General features: G+C 41.3%; 1 protein-coding gene across 2 annotated transcripts in view; it reads right to left on the bottom strand.

Annotated features, from left to right (window-relative positions):
- Positions 1-1759: 1759 nt before the first annotated feature.
- Positions 1760-21140, bottom strand: part of sdc4 (syndecan 4) — a 26267-nt gene continuing 6886 nt past the window's right edge. For both annotated transcript variants that reach the window (XM_048608223.1, XM_020522225.2), the window contains 4 exons: positions 9867-10005; positions 7565-7593; positions 6713-6899; positions 1760-5640 (listed from right to left, as the gene is read on the bottom strand). In XM_048608223.1, the coding sequence (XP_048464180.1) occupies positions 5489-5640; positions 6713-6899; positions 7565-7593; positions 9867-10005 (507 nt within the window). In that variant the 3' untranslated portion in view covers positions 1760-5488. The remainder of the gene's footprint in view (positions 5641-6712; positions 6900-7564; positions 7594-9866; positions 10006-21140) is intronic.

Below are 21140 nucleotides of genomic sequence, written 5' to 3' on the forward strand. Positions count from 1 at the left end.
CAAACGAACAAAGCCATTTGAGTAGAGGCATTCAAAACCGGTGGACTCAAAATCAGGATTCCATACACTCATTCTCCAGATTTAGGTGGAAAAAACCCTTCACCTTCCCCTTGACTTCTTGTGGAATTATCTACCACAGAAGGCGGTGGAGGTCAGGGCACTGGATATATCCAAGATGGAGACAGATACATTTTTAGATTTTAAAGACACCAAGGAATTTGGGGCAAAAGCAGGAAAATGACAGAGATGGATGATCAGCCATGATCATAGTGAATGCAAAGCAGGCTCAAAGGGCCTACTCCTGCTCCTAATTTCTATGTTACATAGAATCCCCAGTGTGGAAGCAGGCCATTCAGCCCATCAAGTCCACACCAAAATCTTGCTTCCATTGTATAGAAGCTCAACTAGACCACATCTAGACTACCATGTGCAGTTTCGATCTCCGTATCTCAATAAAGTCAGAGGAGGTTGACCAGACTTGCTCCTAGGATGGTGGGAGAATCTAAGTGATTGGACAAACTGACCTTCTATTTGGGAGCTTCAAAGAGAAAGGGCTAATCTCATTGTACCTACAATACTTAAAATAGACAGTAGATACAGCTAAGAGGTTCCTCTTGGTTGGGGAGTCTCGAACTGGGTGTAGAATTTAAAAGTGGTGGAGGGGTGGGTCACTCGGGTCTGAGATGAGACATTTTAAAAAAAAAAAAAAAATTCAGTCATGAACTTTGGAATTCTCCATCAGATTGGACTGCAGAAGTGCACTCTTGACTATTTTGGCCAGTAAAGTTTGATAAGATTTCAGATTACTAGTGGTGTACAAGGTCATTGGGAAGGAGAGAGTAAAAAATACTGAAGCATTCGATCTGCCATGAGCTTGTTGAATGGCCTATTCCTATTGGCAAAAGTTGCTTTTCTCTTTGGGGAGTCCACCACTTCAAGAAGTTTTCTGATGGACTCCAATTCAGAACCTTGCTGTTAATATAAATTTACATTTTATTGACCAATCCATGGGGGTTGGTGGTGGTGGTGGTGGTGAGGGGCAGTGGCAGGTAGCAAATGGCTTATGACCAATAAGTGTGGTCCCCAAGCATCTGGAGGTATGCTATAGCACAGGACGAGCACCAATTCGGGGGAGGATAGTAGAATTTGAACCACTACATCAGTGACACCTTTCAGAAAAAAAGGTATTCAACACAGCGTCCAAATTTACTCATTAAGCTGGAGATTCCCATGGTCACTATTTCAAAGAACATTCTCCCGTGGCCTAGGCAATTTGTAACCTTCACTACAAAAAAGTTATTACCTGGTCATTATCATGTTGCTATAAAAACAAAATGCTGGAGACTCAAAACAAATGGCACATGCTGGAAATCTGGGGGAAAAAGTTGGAGAGAAAGCCAAGTTTCTCCAGCACAGACCTGTAGGATTGCTCCCACATTGTTGTGTGTCTGGAGAAATTCAGCAGGTCTGTGCAGAAACAAAAAAAAAGTTAACATTACAGAACTCCAAAGCTGTCAGACTCAAAACACTAACAGTAACCTCCCTCAGCTGGTAACAGACCTACCAAGTTTCTCTAGCACTTTGTGTTGCTTGTCTTGCACAGCTAGATTTCAGTTGCTAGAATTTCTGCATTCCAAACACAATATCAAAAAAAAGCCTAACTTCATTGGATGTGGCAAAGCAATTTGCAGCCAGAATCACTAGTAAAACAGAAGACTTGCATTTGTACAAATACTGAAGAAAAAACCATGACCCCAGCTTTGTGTAAAGATATGTTTTATTTATACATTAAAAAATCCAGAACAAATTAAAATATATGAATATGTACAGATCTGAAAATAGCAAATCACCTTTTCTGCAAACAATTAGTCAATAGGAAGACAAATTACAGGCTTTCCACTGGTACTCCGACAGTTGGGATCATTTGCAGAGTAATTTTAAGCCAACTTGCCTCTCAGAATACTAACAGGATCAGGCGCATTGTTTTGCCAGCTTATTTCAAGCCCATGGAGGGCAATATTGGGGAGGGATGCAAAACTGGTGTGCTACCTCATTCAGGTGAGTTGGGTTAAAATGGTTCCCCCTTTGCTGTACAAAATGCACTGGAAGTTACCAAGTGGAGCACTAGAAAAAAAAAAACAATAGACCAGTGTGGATTCTGCATATACAAGAGGTGTTCACTGTATGAACACCCTGAAGTTAGATGTTGTGTTGCAACCACCAGTCATTGCTCAATAGTTAGAATTTCCAAACACCGCACCAATTTCAGCACAGATCACACTTGGAATGTCATGAGTGAAACATGGTGGCTATTGCTCCTTCCCCTAATTAATCCCATAAGAGGTGGTGGCATCACAAAATCTTATGGGGTTTCCTCCTCCATCTCCTGCAATAGCAAGGCCTTAATGTATGTGGCCTCAAGCTCTAACAGGGAAACAAGGTGCTACAATAAAAGCTGTTCCAATGCTTTTCCCAACTCAAGCCATTCAAACCCCTTCAAACGAGCAGGTAATGACTTACTACACAGAGTGCAGGAAGATCCCTTCTTACCCAAAAGGCTTTGTACTCTGCAGTGAAATGAAACTCATCAAAAAGATAAGGAATGAAAATTCACTTAAAAAGAAGAGGTCCAGCTTGAAAAATAGTCATTGCTTGAACCTCTTGCTCCAATTAGGTTTTCTGACAGATTTAATTTGCATATAGCCACCCTTGGTGCAAAGTCAATAACCACCAGTTGGCTCCACAATATACAAAGAGTAGGGGATGGAGTTTGTTCTGGTATACTCCATATATAGGTTTTTTTTTATAAAACTTTTAATCCCACCCCCTACATCAAGGCATTAAAGTGTTGCTATTAGTATTTACACCAATAATCCAAAAGAAACCAAGAAAATTTTATGTACCAAAATATAGTTTTATTGAAAAACCAAAGAAACATTATACTTTATTTATACTTTTTTTCTAGAGCCCTGTACCCAGGTGCATTTCTCAAAATACTGGAGCCAGTATATGAAGACTTAGCGTTTTGGGAGACAGACTGCTATGAAAAACAGAGACTTAGATTCCCATCCCATTTACTGATCAGTTGAAGAATGGCATCAAGCTTTGGCCACATACTATTACATCAACTAAAGCGAACCCTCAAAACAGATGCCAAACACAAAGTGGCTTCTCTTGTGGCAAGGGAGGATGCCGGCTGCCTCAAATAGTATTACTGCCTTTGCAAAGGCACAGATCTATCAAGGCTTTGAGAAAAGGTCAATGCTTGAAAAAGGCATCATAGCCTTTGACCACCTCCTTTGTTGTTCATCTAGGAAACTAAAAAAAAACACATTATGAATCGGAATAGTTTGCAGAATAACTAGCAGCTCATGGTGGGAAAATCCTGTAGGCTTCAAAATGGATTGAAGGATCTTTCGGTGAAAGCTTTCCACATTAGTGGAATGAAAACTCTGGTTAAGGCTTTAAAAACCCCATTATCTTTTGCCAAGTTCACCAATATCCTTGTCTAAAATTTCTCTTCCTTCAAAATATACATTTGCCACAAAATATCAAATCAACCTATCCTATAACAGACCTCTGTACTGGGTCAACATTGACCTGTGAGAGCTTTCTCAAAAGCTGCACGAGAAGCTTTAAATCACAAAAAGACAAAGTTGTTTCAGGAGGGACTACCCAAAAAGTTTGACCCCTTGACAGGGTACTAGCACCAATCAACACACTGCTTAGTAGATTTCTTGGTTTCAAGCGGATGTCAGCTCAGCTCATTACCACAGGAGATCTGAAGGAACTGCTTTAGTGTTTTTATGAAATTACTATGAAAAATGTATGAGCAAGGAAAAAACATTAATATTGAAATCCTTTTTGCATTACAGGATCTGCCAGCTGCAAACATGCAATAGAGAAGGATGCTTTAGCTATAAAATTTATCCATAAATTCTCTCCCATTGGAAGAAAAACAAATACAACTGTATGTAACTAAAGGTTTAGTTTAGGCAAGAGCTCATGTTCTTCCTTCCTAATGGCAAAGCACAAAAAAAAACTTTTGGCACTTGAAAACATTTTTTAAAAACAAAAATCAATCAATCATTCTAAATGTCAAGGGAGTGTATTCTCAAGTTCACTTACTGCAATGACATTAAAAAGTAAAACTGCAAAGCTCGAGGTCAACATGCTATGATTTATACAGAGCTGGAATTTCACCCGCAGAAAAAAAAGTCAGAATTGGTGTACAAATGAGAAATGCAATTTAAAAATCTTCAAGTACCCAACAAAAGAACTTGAACTGGTGTTTGACATTTTGCATCTTTCTTGCACAGAATCTTCTGTCTCCTAGCAACAATACAGGCAGTGGTCAAAGTTATTGGGAGATTTAAGGGTCAAAAGTCATCAGCATGTAGCGTCTGTACATCCCCAGGATGTAAGGAAGGGATTTTTAGGAATTGGGTTAAATTGAAGCAAAAAAATTTCAGAAAATAGGAAATCTTTTACTCTACACCTTTCACAGCAGCTGTTATGTAATACAGAACTTGAAGTTGTGCTGCATTGCACATGTTGCTAAAAGTGACTGTTCCAGTATGAAACTCAACTGTAAATATTGTCATTGCTCATGATACAAACAGCAGAAAGGTACATCCTAGAATTAAACATTTTACAAATAGAAAATCACACCTTGAAATAAATGAAACAAGCGGTGACAATTAAAATATTTTAAGATAGATAAATTATTTTCTTTTAAAAAAAGCACAAGATTTTAGTTAGAACCAGTTCTACAGAATTCTTGACAGTGGTGTTATAGGAACAAAATTGTATGCTATGTGTTTATAGTAAAATACTACCGTAAAGGTAACAATGATTAAGTAAATATCTAACCTATCTGTTTTTAAATGTCCAATTTATTGGGGGATGAGAAAACGAAGCAATTCTGCATTGTTGGGGGGGGGGGGGGGGGGGGGGAGAAAGAAGAAGGGAGAAACCATGCAAGAGGTCCATTGGTTAAAACTAAGTTTTATTTTTAAAAAGTGGTAGAAAAACATCTGTGGTTCTTAAAGGCTGATAAACCGCCAATTAGTGTTTATCCAAGGATTTCAGCAAGAAGCCACAATTTTCCTGCCTGCCCAAAGAATAGGAGAACTAAATATCAGCTACAATTTCAAAGATATGAAACCTTTCTTTGTTTGCCCCCTCATATAGTGGCAGAAAATATTTCACTGCAGGCAAATCAGACTAGGCTGCTTTTTATATCTAGGCTCTTACATTTCAAAATGCCTTAAATCTTTTAATCTGGGTTACATAACATTTCTCCAGCATTTAAAAAAGTGGACTTTTTAAATATACATAATACACGCATGGTAATGCATGTTTTATATATAAAAAAAGATTTTAAAACAGTTGAATTTGTCTCCACTTTTGTCTTTGTCTTGTTAAGGTGGAAGCTCTTGGAAAGAATACAAAGTCTGTTGTTCAGAAGCTCAGGCACAGATGAAGCTTATGCATAGAACTCAGTGGTTGGTGCCTTCTTGTAAATTGGCTTTTTGCTCAGGTCATAGCTGCCTTCGTCCTTCTTCCTCATACGGTAAATGAGCAGCAGGATGAGAAGGATGGCAAACAGAAGGCCAATTGTACCACCAGCAATCATTGCTACAAAATTTAAAACAAAAAGTGGTCAGTGTAGCTTTGAACATGCCTCATACACCAGATTAAACTATACCATTCATCACCTCAGGATAACAAAATTGCTTTACAGTCAATGCAGCACATCTTCTGAAAAAAGGTGCCACGGTCAGTTTGCACAAACAAGCACTTACAAGTCACCATAGTCTCATCAGACCATAGGGCTGTGCTCTCAGACAACTGGTGGCAGTTTAACCTGATGGTCATCACACCTCTGCTGAGGGGAGAGGTTGAAAAGGAGGGTCCTTCACAGTAACCTCAGCCCATCCGGGGATTGAACATTCTGTTGGCTTCAGTCTGAAGTCACAACCAGCCAACTGAATGACCTTCCCACTCCCACAAGACAAGCCAGATGAGATCTGTTTCAGATGTCAAGGGAAATAGTAATGACCAGGATATCTGAAGAGCACATTCCAATACATCTTTTTGAAGTAGGATCATTTTCAGTCACCCAACAGTAGCTGGACAGGTTTACATTTCAGCCAGAAATTGAGACTCAGACAGGGTTTGACACTCTCTCTCAGTAAGGTATCAGTTTGGATTCAGCACTGCTGAGGTGAGTCTTGAACCCACAATTTTTATAGCTCCAGATACTGAAGCTGTATTCTGTACTAAAACTGAACAGTGACTGAATCTTTTTAAAAAAAAGATTTAAGTGTTTGATTGGGTAAACACAGGGCAGATGGATATTAAAAGAGGGCAGACCAGAACTTCAGGGTCATCAATACAAAAAAATGTTAACACTAGTGACAAAAAGGAAGTTTAGGAGGGAAAGGTACTTACTGTTAAAAAAATAGTAGAATGTGGAATTCTTAAATTGCAAGAATTAACAAAGGCAACTCTCACTGTTTAGAAAAAAAACTTTACAAAACAAGGAGGATGAGAAGGGAGGTTTCTTGCTCTGTATGAGCCTTCAACAGTTGGGCTGAATGGCCTATTACTATGGAGTTTGTTTGGTAGGGAGGACATAAGTATTCCATTTCCAAACATGCTGGTTGGTTAGGAAGTTTGCTTTATACACTATGGCAGTAGTCCGTACCTGCAAGCATCTCTGTACTTTCAAAGACACTGCTGCTATTTGTGCTTGCCATAGCAACCTGGTTACTGATGTCTTCCTGTGGTACAGCGTTGTTCCTCTGCAGCACCTCATTGCTGATAATGGGATCTTCTACTTCAGAGATGACATCCTCATCACTTTCGTCAATATGGTTGTCCATTTCATCATCCTAGGATCAATGAGAAAAGTCCGTTAAAGTTAATCCTTTCCCACTCCCAGAGTGTTCTGGCTTCTATATTTTGGGACCACTGACTTGGCATCCATCTCACATTACCCCCCAATGCACTGGGTCATACTTTGCCCTTACCCAAAACAGATTGTTGGAAGGCCACAAGTTGGCATTCTGCCTGGGAGCTGGTGACCAGTTTTGCCAATTCTTGTGACACCAGCTTACCTTAGTTGCTGGTGATGGGCACTTCCTGAGCAGTGTGGCTCAGTGACAGTGGTGCCATTTGCTCATGGAGCTGGGAATGCAGATCATTTGACAACCCCAACCTTGCTCCAGTCAGACTGCCTTTCGTTGGTGCCAACACACTAACATTGAGCTGATGTTGCAGTGGGCAGTACAACAACACTGTAGAAACAGAGCCGCAGTGGGATTGGCTTTACAACTGAGCTAGAGCTGTTGCAACTTCATTGGTTTCAAGAATTTGGCAACCAAAGCCAAGGTCAGTGGGGATCCAATGAAGTTTACTGGTACTATTCTCCAATCTCCACAGGGGGCTAATGGGAATTAGTCCTACTTCTGGGTGCCCTTGACTTCACGATACTCTGATTTTTACAGAGGACAGTTTCATAACTTGAATGACAGCTAAAGAATGGAGCACATCTCACCTCATCATCGATTGGTCCTTGACCATCATCTGTAAGAGAAAGATCAACAGGTTAGCCATTATGAATTTGCAAATGCCAAAGGAGCAATGTCAGACTCAAACTGAATAATATACAGTGGCTCTACAAGTCCTTTCATTAAAAAAAAATGTTCTGGGGAGACAGTGTCCAGCATATGATGCTATTTGCCTCAGTCTGTCCAGTTCAGTAATAACATTCACATTTCTTCAGCTTGCTGTTCAGTGGAGAGAGACCTGAACCAGCAATTTGACTTTGAGAACTGGGCTTTATATTCTGTACAGAAATGCAGGGGGTGACTGGGCAGCAAATTTTCAAAATTTGTGAAGTGTGTTTGATACAGTAAAATACAAGGTAGCTAGCACACAATACTGAATACTGCAACTGCAGTAAAGAGGGCTTTGGAGGCTCTCAGTAACTGCCATTATTTGGAGCTTTCATTTTGCAACCAACTAAAGTCAAGAATTAAGGGCAAAAGGAGGCAGTGATTGCAAAATTATTTTAAATAGTGCACTGGAGGTCTCAATGATATTTGGAAATAGAATGAATGATGTTTAATGGAAGGAGGAGAATATTTGAGTGTGCATTTAGGCTTACAGTAACCTTACTGAGTGCTGACTCACCAGAGAGAATCAAGTTTAAAAAAGCAGTGACTCATTTCCTAGCAATGTCAATTGCAAGTGAGTCTCTGCAGTTTCTCAGAGAGGTTGGAATTTCCACTGTGTGCTGATGTGAGAAAGAGAGAATGAGTGTAGTGATAAATGGTAGGGGTGGAAAGTGTAGCGCGAGAGAGATAGGATGGAAAACCCCACGCAGTTACAGGTTTTACAGTAACTCGAAGTTGTAAGCCTTGGCTCAGCAGCAAACAGTGCGCTCCCTCACTGAAACCACTTCCTCTGGCATCAGCTGCTGTGAAGAGAACCCACGATATGACAATCTTGCAGCCATTCTGAATTCTGACACAGCAACCACAGGTCAAAAACCCCTAGTTCAAATCAGAAGCACTTGAGAGCTACTCTATTCGGAAAACTCAAAAAATCCTACGTTAGGGTAAAATGTGAAAAGAAGTGCTTAAAAATAGGGTTACAGTGGGGATCTCTAAATGTTAGACATTCAGTTTGGAAGTGAAATTAACAGAGAGTCAACTCACTAGCACAATCCATCAACAGGAATCCCTTTCATTTCAAGATGAATCACCATTTCAGGTGCCCCTCATCTTATGACAACTTGACATGGAGTTGAATGGAAAGGCTATTCTGCTCCAATGTGGGCCTATACTTGAGGCCTGGCTGACAACTTTTAGAAATATCCTGTTGCATTCAGGGTAGATAAAAATATCAAAGACAAAAAAAGGAAATCAAGGATAGTTAATGTTTTTTAGTCCTGTCAGTGACACATATATTCCACAAACAAGCAGTCTTGTTTCTCCAGTAGGGTTTAAATACGAACTCAGCCTGCAGTAACACATTGGGATCAATGTGGAGAGATGTTCTGGATGGTCATTAAATAAAGAGGATTGAGATTTAGAAAGAAAAGTACTCTCTTGGAACAAACTGAATGAGCTTGGAAACAGTTTGACCACAAATATTTGCTTGTAAACAAGAGCAGTTAACAAGAGCAAAAAAGGAGGAAATGGGAATTGTGTATATACACAAGTGGAAAAAAGATCAACAAAAATGATTACAGAAGTGTAAACCAAGCTGTACAAAAACCACAATTTACAATTTCTCCCAGAATTCTAAGCTATTGAAACAGTTTGTGGTTTAGCAGCAGATAGTTGTGAACAGAGGTCTAATATTCCTAACAGCCTTTAATCCTCAAACAGATTGGAAAGAAATCAGAGTTATTACAGATGTATATGAGCACTGGGGGTTTGGGGATGGGGGGGATGGATCTATTAGATCCTTACAGCCATACTTGGCACAAATCACATCAATACTGCGTTTCACCAGAAGTAGTGATGACTGGATGTTTGGATTCAATTCATATCCTTCAGTCCAGGGGATTATGTGTAATTTGTAGCCTACACATACAGAATTCAGGGAAAATTGGAGGATAGGCTACAACTTTTAAAAAGCCAAGACTGTTGTGATACAACTAAAAACTTTTAGAACTGAGGAATGAAGTTGGTCACCAACTATTAAGTTTTCATTCCCACTTTTGAAAATGCAAGTCCAGATGGAAAGTTGCTCTTATTCCAAAGACATGTTTTTTTTTTAGAAAAATGAAGATGTTACCCTGGAGCATCACAAACACCTACACATCAAGAAATAAAAAAGGTAGTTACCCAGATCATGGTCATCTCCAGAGGCGAAACCAGAACCTTCTTCTTGCTCGTAGAAAGGATATTGAAGTTTGTTTCGTCCAGGGAACCCTGAACCCTCTGGATTATCAAAGTGGTTCCTTTCCGAAAGTAATGACTTTTGCTGTATCAAGGTAAAACAAAAAACAAAGAGAAAACAACAACATCAGTAGAGGGTTTACAAAATTTCAGGAATTAGATCTTGCACTAAATGCTTAAGTTAAACACAGGGGATTTAGCCCCACACATTCAAACTATATTAAATTCACTCTTGAGAAAAGCATTTGGGAATGAGAAATTTTTGTTTTCTGCCTGTTGCTCTCTCCTTCCCAACAAGGTCAGTCTAGCACAAGCTCAAAAAAAAATCACATGCTAAAACCGAAACAAGTGCTACATTCTTGCTGCTTGGAGCAGAAACATTCCAATCAGGCAGTAAACAGGAAACTCTTTATAAAATGTATATACCTAGTTACTGATGCAACAAGAGAAGATGACAAGAGAGGCAGGAGGGACAGATCTTTCTGCTCTGCCAGAATCTTCCGAATCAAATACAATTTGTTACTTTAAAAATATAAAGCTGCTTAAAAATGTGACCTAGAACCACAGAAATCAATTAAACCATTGACCTGCATATTTATCATCCCACTGTGCCCATATTAACACTTCAAGCACCAAACAGGAGAATATTGTACTCTATCTCCCATCTGGTGGGAAACTTCACCATACTAGTGGACAGTCAGCTTTGAACAGTAAATTGCGTTGTCTTACTGTAACCAAACTACTGGGAGTTTGGTTCCTACCAGTCTTGTACAACATTCAGCCCGCTACAAGAGTCAGAACCTGTTCACAATGAGAGATGTGGTTTGACACAAGCGTAGAGTTGTGACTAATGCAATGTAGAGTTAGGGACAGTTTGGGGAACTGCGTACTGACCTCCATTTGTAAGCTGAATTGTTTCCAGTTCTCCACACTTGGTGTTCCTTTCCAACCCAACCCAACCCCTCAATCCCATATTCAGAAATCCTCTTACAACTGAATGGCTTTTCTCCCCCTGCCTCCCCTACCACCACAGCATGGTGTTCCCCCTCTACTTATTAGCCACCACCAGCAAATTGCTGACATTTTCCAATCATTATTCGCAAAACCCATTAAGGGCAAATAATTGGAGCATTAACTTGTGCCATGTTAACATCAGCACTCAAATGAAACTGGAAATTGGTAGAATTAAGATCAACCTCACATCCCATGTATAAAAGTGGGTCGAAGCGATCACAGACAAAGCTAAGAACTGACTGATACAATTAGGCTTCACTTGACCAAAAAGGGAGGAAATCAGCCAGGATTCCCACTGGAGATCAGCAAAGTGCCTCTTAATGCAGGAGCTAATGGGTGATGTCCACCACATACAAGGAATGAAGACAGCACAGGCTAGGAGCACTAGCCCAATGGGAGAAGGCAGTGAATGTGCTTTGGAAAGCCTCAACATAGCAGTGTGGGGAAGAAGGAGATGGCAGATTTAAAAATAGACATGGACAGAGTTACATCCCAGTCTGACAGACACACATGTAACATTCCATCAGCAAGCAACAGCAAAGAGCTTATGAAAAAGCAAATGGGAATTTACTTTCCCCAAGCACCCCTTGTACACCCAGCCTGGTTACTTCATAGTTAATTAAACCCTGGTGTCACATGGGGTTAACATTTAGAAGAGTTGGGATGTGTGCAAATCAGTACATTATAACAGGGATTTGATTCAGAACTGCTTCATAAAAAACAACTGGACGCAAAAAGAAAGAAGTGCATAAACTATAGTCAATTTGTTTCAAACCTGTTCTTCATAAAGGAGGATATTGAGGCACCACTTCAGTCCCCAGTATCTCTACCATTGGGTCTATTTGTCAAGCAGTACTGTCCTCTGTATAAATCTGGTTTTCCCCTTTAGGTTGGTATTTCTCACAAACTGTCCTGGAGTGCAAGGTATAAAACCTCAAAACATCTCAAATTTATTTTTCATGAAACATAACCTGTACAGCCAGGTGGTATGGAGATAGCAAGAACTGCAGATGCTGGAGTCAGAGTCAATACAGTGAGGAGCTGGAGGAACACAACAGGTCAGGCAGAGGAGCAGGAGAGTCACTGTTTCGGATGAAGGGTACTGACCTGAAATGTCAACTCTCCTGCTCCTCATGCTGCTGTTCCTCCTGCTCCACACTGAATTGACAGCTGGGTGGTATGGCTAATCTGTTTAAACTATTTCATGATCTAACATTTGCTATTAACAATGCTCAGATCTCAAAACATGAATTAATTCTGCCACCTCTCACTCTACACTGAATTCTGATGTAGAGTGTAAAGAGACAGCCAAGCAGCAAGAACAGGTTTCAAACAAAAATATTTGCAGTTATGTAGCATCATAAAAACATTCTAAAAAGAGTGCTTTCTGGCCAATGAAGTATTTTGTCACAATAGAATAAGGGGTAACCAGTTTGCACAGAACAAGCTCCTACTAAACAGTAATGTGATGTTGATCAGTTAATTGAGTTGATGTTGGAGGAGGATTAAACATTGACCAGGATGCTAGGGAGAACTTAAAGTTAGAACCACTATGGGACAGATTGGCTCTCTACACAAAAAGCACTTTAAGTAAGTAAACAGTGAAGTACTTCCTAAGTGCTGCACTGGTATATCAGTTGAGAGCAGCTCAAGCCCCATGCTTCTGCTATCCACCAAGATCAGGCTGACAAAAACAAAGTGATCAGTGGGTCAGCGGTAACTGTTGCATCCCTTTTAGACAATATAACAGACAACACAAGTTAATTGCAGAGAATGTGGGGGAAGTAACTTTACACAATGGAGTTAACTCACTGATGAAGTGTCAGTGACTACAAAGTTACTCACAATGTGTTTAGAACATTGAGCCAGAGTTGCAACATACCTTCCTTATTCATGATAATTTGTACAAGTCATATTTTCCCCTTGTGCCAAATTGTCTTCCCAAATGAGATGTCAGAATGAGACAGTCTTGTAAACACTGACATCAAGTGCTAATGGTTTTGCCATTGCAAATAGTGAGCAGGGTCTCAGAACAGATAGAAGCAAAAACAAATTGCTGGAAAAGCTTAGTGTGTCTGGCAGCATGTGTGGAGAGAAATCAGGGTAAACCTTTCAGGTCTGGTGACCCTCCCTCAGATAGAAACCCTGGCCAATTAGCCTTGGGTGTCATGGCTACAGAGATGGAGAATTGTGATGTTTTTCATAGGGGAAAAAAGATATGCCATTCAGCCCCTTGGGCCTGTTCTATCATTCAATGACATCACGGCTGATTCATGGCCAATAGCTACATACTCCTACCTTTGGCCAATATCCATTAATACCGTCGCTTAACAAAGAAAGTTTATCTATCTCAGACTTAAAGTTAGTTGAGCCAGCATCAATAGTCACTTGCTGAAAGAGCTCCCAATCAATCATCAACCACTTGTGCTGAACTGCCTCCAGCTGCCCAGGTCAAGTCTTGCATCTCCCCTCTTTAAAAAGATGCAGCCATGATCACAACTTTGATTGCCTGTTCCAGTAGGTCCTTATGTGGCTCACAGAGTATCTGATAATGCTCCTGCAGAAATGCTGAGAGATGCTTTTGTACTTTTTGTAAATAAGGGTACTGAATTGTTGTTCCATAACAAACAGTGACAACGAAGCAGCGAGTTAAAGGAATCAGATGCTCATTAGAGCCTGCCAGATTAATTCAGTTAAAACCATCCTCATGTCAGCTGTATAAACACATAACTGCAGTAAACACCTGGATTATAGTGATAAGGTGGAGTAAAATAAAAAGCACCACAGTCACAGCTGGGTGCTTGGAGCAGGCTGCAGCTTGATCAAGAGGCTTGGACAGTCTAAAACAAACCATGAAGCTGTGAAACTTCCCAGAAATAAAACAAAAAAAAAACGATTGACAGAGGGAGGCGGGGGAGGGTTCCCCAATTGAAAGAGTTGCCAAACAGTGGAGGCCTCCAGCTGGTTTACTGCCAGGATCGCTTATAGAGGGGGAAAAAAAATGAAATAAAAATCCCACATTTTGCAATCAACACCTCCTACATGGAAAGGGTCACCGAGAGACTGTCTATGCTGCACGTATGAGAACCACATTGTTGCCGACTGGGCAATTGAGAAACATCTGATGCGGAAGGGGTTTTTTCCCCCCCGCCACAATGAACTGCAGATGCTGGAAATCAGAAACAAGAATAGAAATTGCTGGGAAAAGAAAACCAGGTCTGACAGCATCTGTCAACAAATCAAGAGTTAACGTTTCAGCTCCAGTGACTTCTTCAGAAGAACTCTGAAGAGTCGTCACTGGATCTGAAACATTAGCTGTTTGTTGCCAGACCTGCTGCATTTCTCGGATATGGGACTACACAAGTCAAAAAAATTGCAAACTTCTAAACGTTTGACCTCCTGAGGCACTGCTCTGTGGAAAGGATAGCAAATAATGAACCATTGTCTAAACACTGCAGCGAGGTGTTGTGGGGCTTTTGTCACCAGACATGCCAGGCCATTGGAATCAGGCAGCATCCTCAAAAGGGCAAGCTATGTTATATATTCAGCAAGTTTGTAACAACGCCAGTACAAGCCAATTCAAGTCAACAGCTAGAAGGCAAAAGGGAGTGCTCTGAGACTTCCTCTGGTACCGGTGTGTCACCAGAGTCAGGTTCAAATCTCCAGGAACCACCACCCCCCACCACACCCAAACAGACTCCTTCCAAGGCCAAGCAACCAAGGCATTGGCCAATGGGGCCACACTCCCTCTTCTCACTGAGGGGACTGCATGTCCCCATTCTCCCAAGCCTAACACTTAAGCCCTCCTGAGTTTTTAAATTAAATCAACCTTTTGGTTTAATTGATATGGCCGAGATATTGTGACAGCCCAGTTGAATGGACTTTTCGGCTTCTAGAAAAAAAACAGTCAGGGTCATGTCATGTCTCCACAAGAGGGGAGTTTAAAAAGTTAATAGTTGAAGTTAATGGTGTTCGATTTGCATTTACCAAGTGATAAGAGAGCCCAGTACAACCTGCATACTGGGTGGTGACAGCACAGTATCACACTCTCACACAAAGGTGGTTGGGAAAGCAACTGGCTATTCTAAAAGAGTATGTAGAAATGAAGATTTCTACTGCACTTGTAAATCAAGTAAAAACACAAACAAGAAAATGTCAGACTCATCTTGCATACTTCAAAACCAAGCTTCTAAATGGGTGATACATTTGTTTCCAATTATTCCTGGTTTCTCCCCTCTAAGCACAACTGCTTAAATATTCAATCTTTAGGCTTTGATTGGAAAGATTACTCAGCTGCATTTTAAATAAGAACACTTTCCACAGAGGAGCTCTTGAACATGAGGCCATTCTGGGTCACTGTTGGATTTATTGGAGTTGTGACAAGAGTAGCTTTTTTGTGCAGTTGGGGGAATCTGCAGACTTCAGGGTGATGGTTCCTTTAGTGCGTTCAAGAATTGAGATAGAGAAGGAGATAGATTTCACCAACACTGGGAGGGATAATAGCTCACTCAATTACTTCTTCCAGCCAAGCAACTTGGCTACTTTCACACAGATTAACCTCAATACTTTGATCTTGCTAATACCCAGCCCATTCTCTTGCTACCAGGAAAATGAAAGAAAAGCCAAGGACTGGCAACTCTCCAAACCACACCCTGTTTTTACTTTGATGGCTGCAATGTTAAGTGGAATGGGTTCCACATTGAGCCCTTGTATTTCTACTCCTTTGGCATTGTCCATTAGTAATTAGAGTGCTTTTATTTCTTCTGAAAAAAAAAAGCCAAGCACGTGGGGAGTGACTCTACCATTTTCCATTTCAATCCTGGTCACATCATTATCTCCTGATGCCTCAAGTCCAGACTTGTATCTTCTAGGAGTTGTCTAAAGATTAAGCGGGCAAGCTGTAGGAAGATCTTTTGAGCATAAAACAAAAGATTCCCTTCCATCAGTGCATGATTTCACCTCTGCAATTGTACTGAACACCCAAAACGACAGGTTTTAAATATGGAGGGAGCCCATGTGTGCGAAGCTGGTTCAGTGGTACCATCTATTCCAATAACATTTCTTTTAACTTTCTGCTCACTAATTGCCTCTTAAAAGGTCTCCAATTAACACTGAGCAACTATTTGTGGTAAAACATCACAAACCTTTGCATTCCAATTCCTCTGTTCTTATTGCCTTAATTCTGAAATAAGATTACTGTTTATATTGCACTAAATTTCCAGGACCGGGAAACCCCCATCCATTTTCCCGATGGCGTCAATTCTCCCTCCTTATCCCTACTTCCATATAATAATCTACATCCCTACAATTCTAGCCTCTTGTACTCCAACATTCAAGTCATCAGCTGTCAGATCCCAAGTTCTGGAATTCTTTCCCTAAAGTCCTCTCTCTTCTCTTAAAATGCTGCCTCCATTAAAACAAAAAACCAAAGTCTCTGGTCAGCTGTTCTAACAATCAGTGGCTAAGTGTCAACTGTAAAAAAAAAAGTCCTAAAACTCAAGTCAATCAAAAATGCATGCTATAAAAATGGTTGAGCTGTGTTTATTACTGCACCAGAACATTTTGGTTCTGAAACATTACAAGTATAATACAAAATCTTAATTGCAAACTCTTCAGGAGGTTTGGATGATTATGCATGGCAGGAGTGCTATAGTCAGATGGCTTTATTTAACTACCAAAAAAGTGAGCCAAAGGAGGGAAGACTAATCATCTGACTCAGATTCACATGCTTAAAGTGGTGGAACAGAAAAGATGCTTTTCTTCTCTTCCTCCCCCTGCCACCATTAGAATGCACAGGATATGGGATTCACTGACTAGACCAGCGTTTGTTAATCCTCCTCACTCAGAGGGAAGTTAGTCAACCTCATGTATCTGGAATCAGGTGTGGGCCAGTCCAGGTAAGGATGGCAAATTTCCTTCCCTAAAGTGCATTAGCAAACCAAATGGGTTTTTTGCAATAGGCAATGGTGTTACCAACTTCACTGCAGAGAGGAGCTAACAAGGCTTTCCCCCTCTATTGTGACTACCTGCCACTGGAAAGGAGTTAAAATATGACCTCTGGATTGAGAGCAAGTGCAAGTGAGCAATGGCAGGAGGATTAAAGGCTCTGAGCTCAGTCCTCAAAAGCACCATTAAATTTAATCTGCAGGCAGTACCTTCAAAACAAAATGACATTTTTAAAAACAAAAACACAGAGTCAAGAGTTCCCAGTAAAAGCCAGTCAGGAATCTGGTAGTTTGATCTCAGATTGAGAACTGCCTCGTCTCTCTACACTCCCTGCATCTCTTTCCCTCCCCATCCCCGTGCCCCCTAAAAGAACAAAAATTAAGGTGGCATATCTTCATGCCATCAAAAAGACTTCTGTAGACTAGATGACCTAGTTTTGGCCTTCCTGGGTGAATGGGCACTAAAAAAGTCTGTAGTACCAGTCTGCAGTTTTAGTGACTGACTCATGGCATATCTGCCTAAACATTCTCCTTCAAAAGGAGACCCTCGAGGTGGGGATAGCTACTACTGTGTTGGGCATTTACACACTACACAAGTTTCCTTAGCAGATTTAGGAAGAATAAAAATTGTATTCACAATGCCCAAACACTTGGAAGTGTACACGTTGTTGTAGAAATGCAGCAGCCAATTTGGGCAGAAGAAGCTCCCATTAACAGCACTAACGAGTGGGTAATCTGGTGTGATTGAGGAATAAAAAAAAAAAGTGGGCTAGAATACCAGGATGGGGTGGGAAAAGGAAAATCCCATGCTCTTTCAAAAGAGCAATGGATGTGTCAGCCTTCCTCCACAAGGATAGGCTCCAAAACCATTCTCCTTAATGTTTCTGCAGCCTTTTATCCTTCATAGTTCTCACTGATGTTCTACAATTTTCAGTCTGGGTTCAAAGATACTCCATGGCCTTGCTTCCTCCTCAGTTCAAGAGGAAGCAACTCAGCCTCCTCAAACTACAATATGACAAAAGCCTCTTAGTAGCCAGGAGGGTCAAAGTGTCTAAATCACTGTTCCTACATAAAACTGGGCTGCTATTTCAATCAAGTGTAGAGCTGGATGAACACAGCAGGCCAAGCAGCATCAGAGGAGCAGGAAGGCTGACGTTTCGGGCCTCGTCCCTTCAGAAATGAACCCTGAAGAAGGGTCTAGACCCGAAACATCAGCCTTCCTGCTCCTCTGATGCTGCTTGTCCTGCTGTGTTCATCCAGCTCTACACCTTGTTATCTCAGATTCTCCAGCTTCTGCAGTTCCTACTATCTCTGCTATTCCAATCACCTTGCTCAGGCAGAACAATGGTTTCTACATTCATATTATTCACAAATGAAACTGAAGTTCAATGATGGGGAATAGGAGGGAATGAAAGACAGCATCTCCCAGAGGGAAAAACTTTTCTAACACATCTGCAAGGCACCGAGGGAGTAAGTGGAGGTTGTCTGAGGCTCCAATTGTATGCTGGCCCTTCAACTTATTTGCCTCAAGAAAAGGTGTTTAGACTTTCCCCACCATCACACTTGAGGCACCGAGAAGGATTATAGTAAGAACTGCCAGTACTGGAGGGGTGTGTGTGTGTACACACACCTATCTAGGCACCACGAACCTACATTATAAACTGCAGAAGTCCCAGCTGATTTCAAACAACAGTCACTGTCTTTCAGCCAACCAACACTGCTACAAAAGGGTTTAGCCAGGAATCTTCACATTGTTGTGGGAAAATTGACTCAATCCCACCCCATCCACCCTGCTGCATTACAGTGACAACTGTAAGAGGGCTTTGGAATGTCCTGACAGTTGCAAGGCATTGATTGTGTTGTCTCCAAATTATGGAAAGCAACTCCCTGAAAGAAAGGCTACCCACGTGATTAGATCTGTGTGGAGTTGTGGCGGGGTGGGGGAGTGGAAATCATTAAAATCAAGTGCAGTGAGGTAACTAGGTGTCCAGAGGTGACTATGACAAGTGGGACATGGTGTTAAATGACTATGCAAATCTATTGCATTTGCAAGTTACTGAAGCAAACCAGCAACATGTACTTTCCATCACGGAAAGCAAACAGGGATTAGAGGCATTGGATTGTTGTTCAACATAACACTGGTTATTGCAACAGGCAACGAAAACAACAGGCAAAACCTGGTACCATTATATAGCAGCCCTGGTTTGGGAACATGACCAATGTTTAGGGGATGGAGTGCACTGTCCCTTTCAAGAAGCTGGGTGGCGGGGGGGGGAGAAGATGGGAAATCAGTTTGAATAGCAATGCAATTGCTCTAAAAGGATTTGCTGCACAATTTAATGAATTCTGTTGCAGGAATGTTCTACAACCACTCCCTGTTTTGAAGGGGTACATTGATACCTGGTAAAACAAAGAACATGTCAAGGCTGATCACAGGAGGGTGAGAGACACTTGGGCCTGAGGGCCTAACAGGGGAAGCTGGAGTCTGTGCCAAAATACTGTCACTCCAGAAAAAAAAACTGATTTTTCTTCTAGAATAAAAGTCACAGGACAGAGGTTTCATACAATCTGCTACTTCAGCAAGTAGACTCACCAATAAATCACAAAACCAAGATACCTTGCTGCTTTCCTTTCAGCAGATTCTTGTCAAAGGGACACCACACTGTTGGGAATCCATCTTCAATGCTTTTTTGAATGTTCAGTCAGAATGCTGCTCAACTGAGTGGCAGCTGAACACAGACCAGATCCTGCTCTTGCTATACAGCCCACAAATAGAATTTCCAAAGTACAACAAATATGAAAATCTCCCATCAAGACCCCAGCATCTTCATTCAAATGGCTTGCCAGCACAGTCAAATACTGAGTCAGCTTTTGAACTGAAAGCACAGCTCTTTAGCGTCACAATCTAGAGAGTTTACATTCCATTGGATCTGTAAATAGCACTAGACCTCATCGATGGCAGCAGCTCGAAAGGGGGTCAGTAAGTCCACGGCAAAAGAAGAATTCCTAGGCAGGGAGGGGAAAGTGGTACAAGGACATGCTCTACGCTATGGCTCATCTATAAAGTGACATTTGCCAGTGTGATCTCTTTCTAAAGTATCTCTGAGATACAAACCCCAATTATTTGTGGCACACCACCCACCCGGCAATGCAGTGTCACATCGAGAATCCAACATCCCATAGGATCACAGAATGCCTCCTGTAAACAAGGGGGTGCCATTGATACATGCCAGCTCTCTCCCAGAGCAACTCAGCTCATATCATTCCCACAAGATCCCAGTTGAACTAGTCAGTGGGGTATTGTTTTAGTCTAGACCCAACCACAAAGTGGTAACAACTGGAAGCAATTCAGTAAGTTTAAAAAAGTGCCAAATAGGTCACAAAATACACTGTACAGATACTCACTGCAGTTCTGTGGACAGCTGTCACGAGCGAGCGCGAGAGAAAGGTGCTGTGGGTTCAGGTTCCACTCCAAGTGCTTGAGCACATGATCTCAGCCTAAGCTCCCCTCCAATACAGCAGTGAAATATCCCACCCTGGAGGATGGCCCCTGTCTGCTCATTCAGCTGGATAGTAGCAGCACTTGTTTCATTGCAAGGGAACTCTTGGAGACCAGACCAATATTTATCCCTCAACCAACAATCTGGGTATTTCTTGGCCACTTGTGGGATCATGCAGTGCATGGTAGTTGTCACATTACCCAACACAATGACCAGGAGTGATCTTTAGCAGAGTATCAAAAACAAAAGCCTCTGGAGACATGCTGCCTTGTCTGATCAGCATTTTTGTTTCTAATTCAAAGTATTCAGCTGGTTGCAAATTGCTTGAAGAGCAAGAGTATTGTATTGATGCAAGTCATTTCTTTTAAGTTAGGTGAATAGATCATCATATTCAGGAGATGCAGCCTCGCCCCTAAATTGTCATCAGGTATAAAAGGAACCTTCCTGTTTACAACATTGTTCAACGCTTCAGGACATCCAAAGAAAAACCAAAAGGTCAAGGTATTCTGAGCTGCAGAAAGTCTGACATTTTTTGCATCTCAAGTCATTATGACCTCAGAGTACAGGGAGAAAGTCATCACGCTCAAATTTAGACAGCTCTCCAGAGTGGCTGGGAAGATGAAAACCTTAACCTGGAATCCTGCTGCTGCCTCTAACAGAAGGGGTTAACCACTTACCAGACAAGGACAGAGTTAGAGATAACAAGGTGTAGAGCTGGATGAACACAGCAGGCCGAGCAGGAAAGCTGACGTTTCGGGCCT

Source organism: Rhincodon typus, chromosome 19, assembly GCF_021869965.1.
Source record: "Rhincodon typus isolate 14 chromosome 19, sRhiTyp1.1, whole genome shotgun sequence".
NCBI lineage: Eukaryota > Metazoa > Chordata > Chondrichthyes > Orectolobiformes > Rhincodontidae > Rhincodon > Rhincodon typus.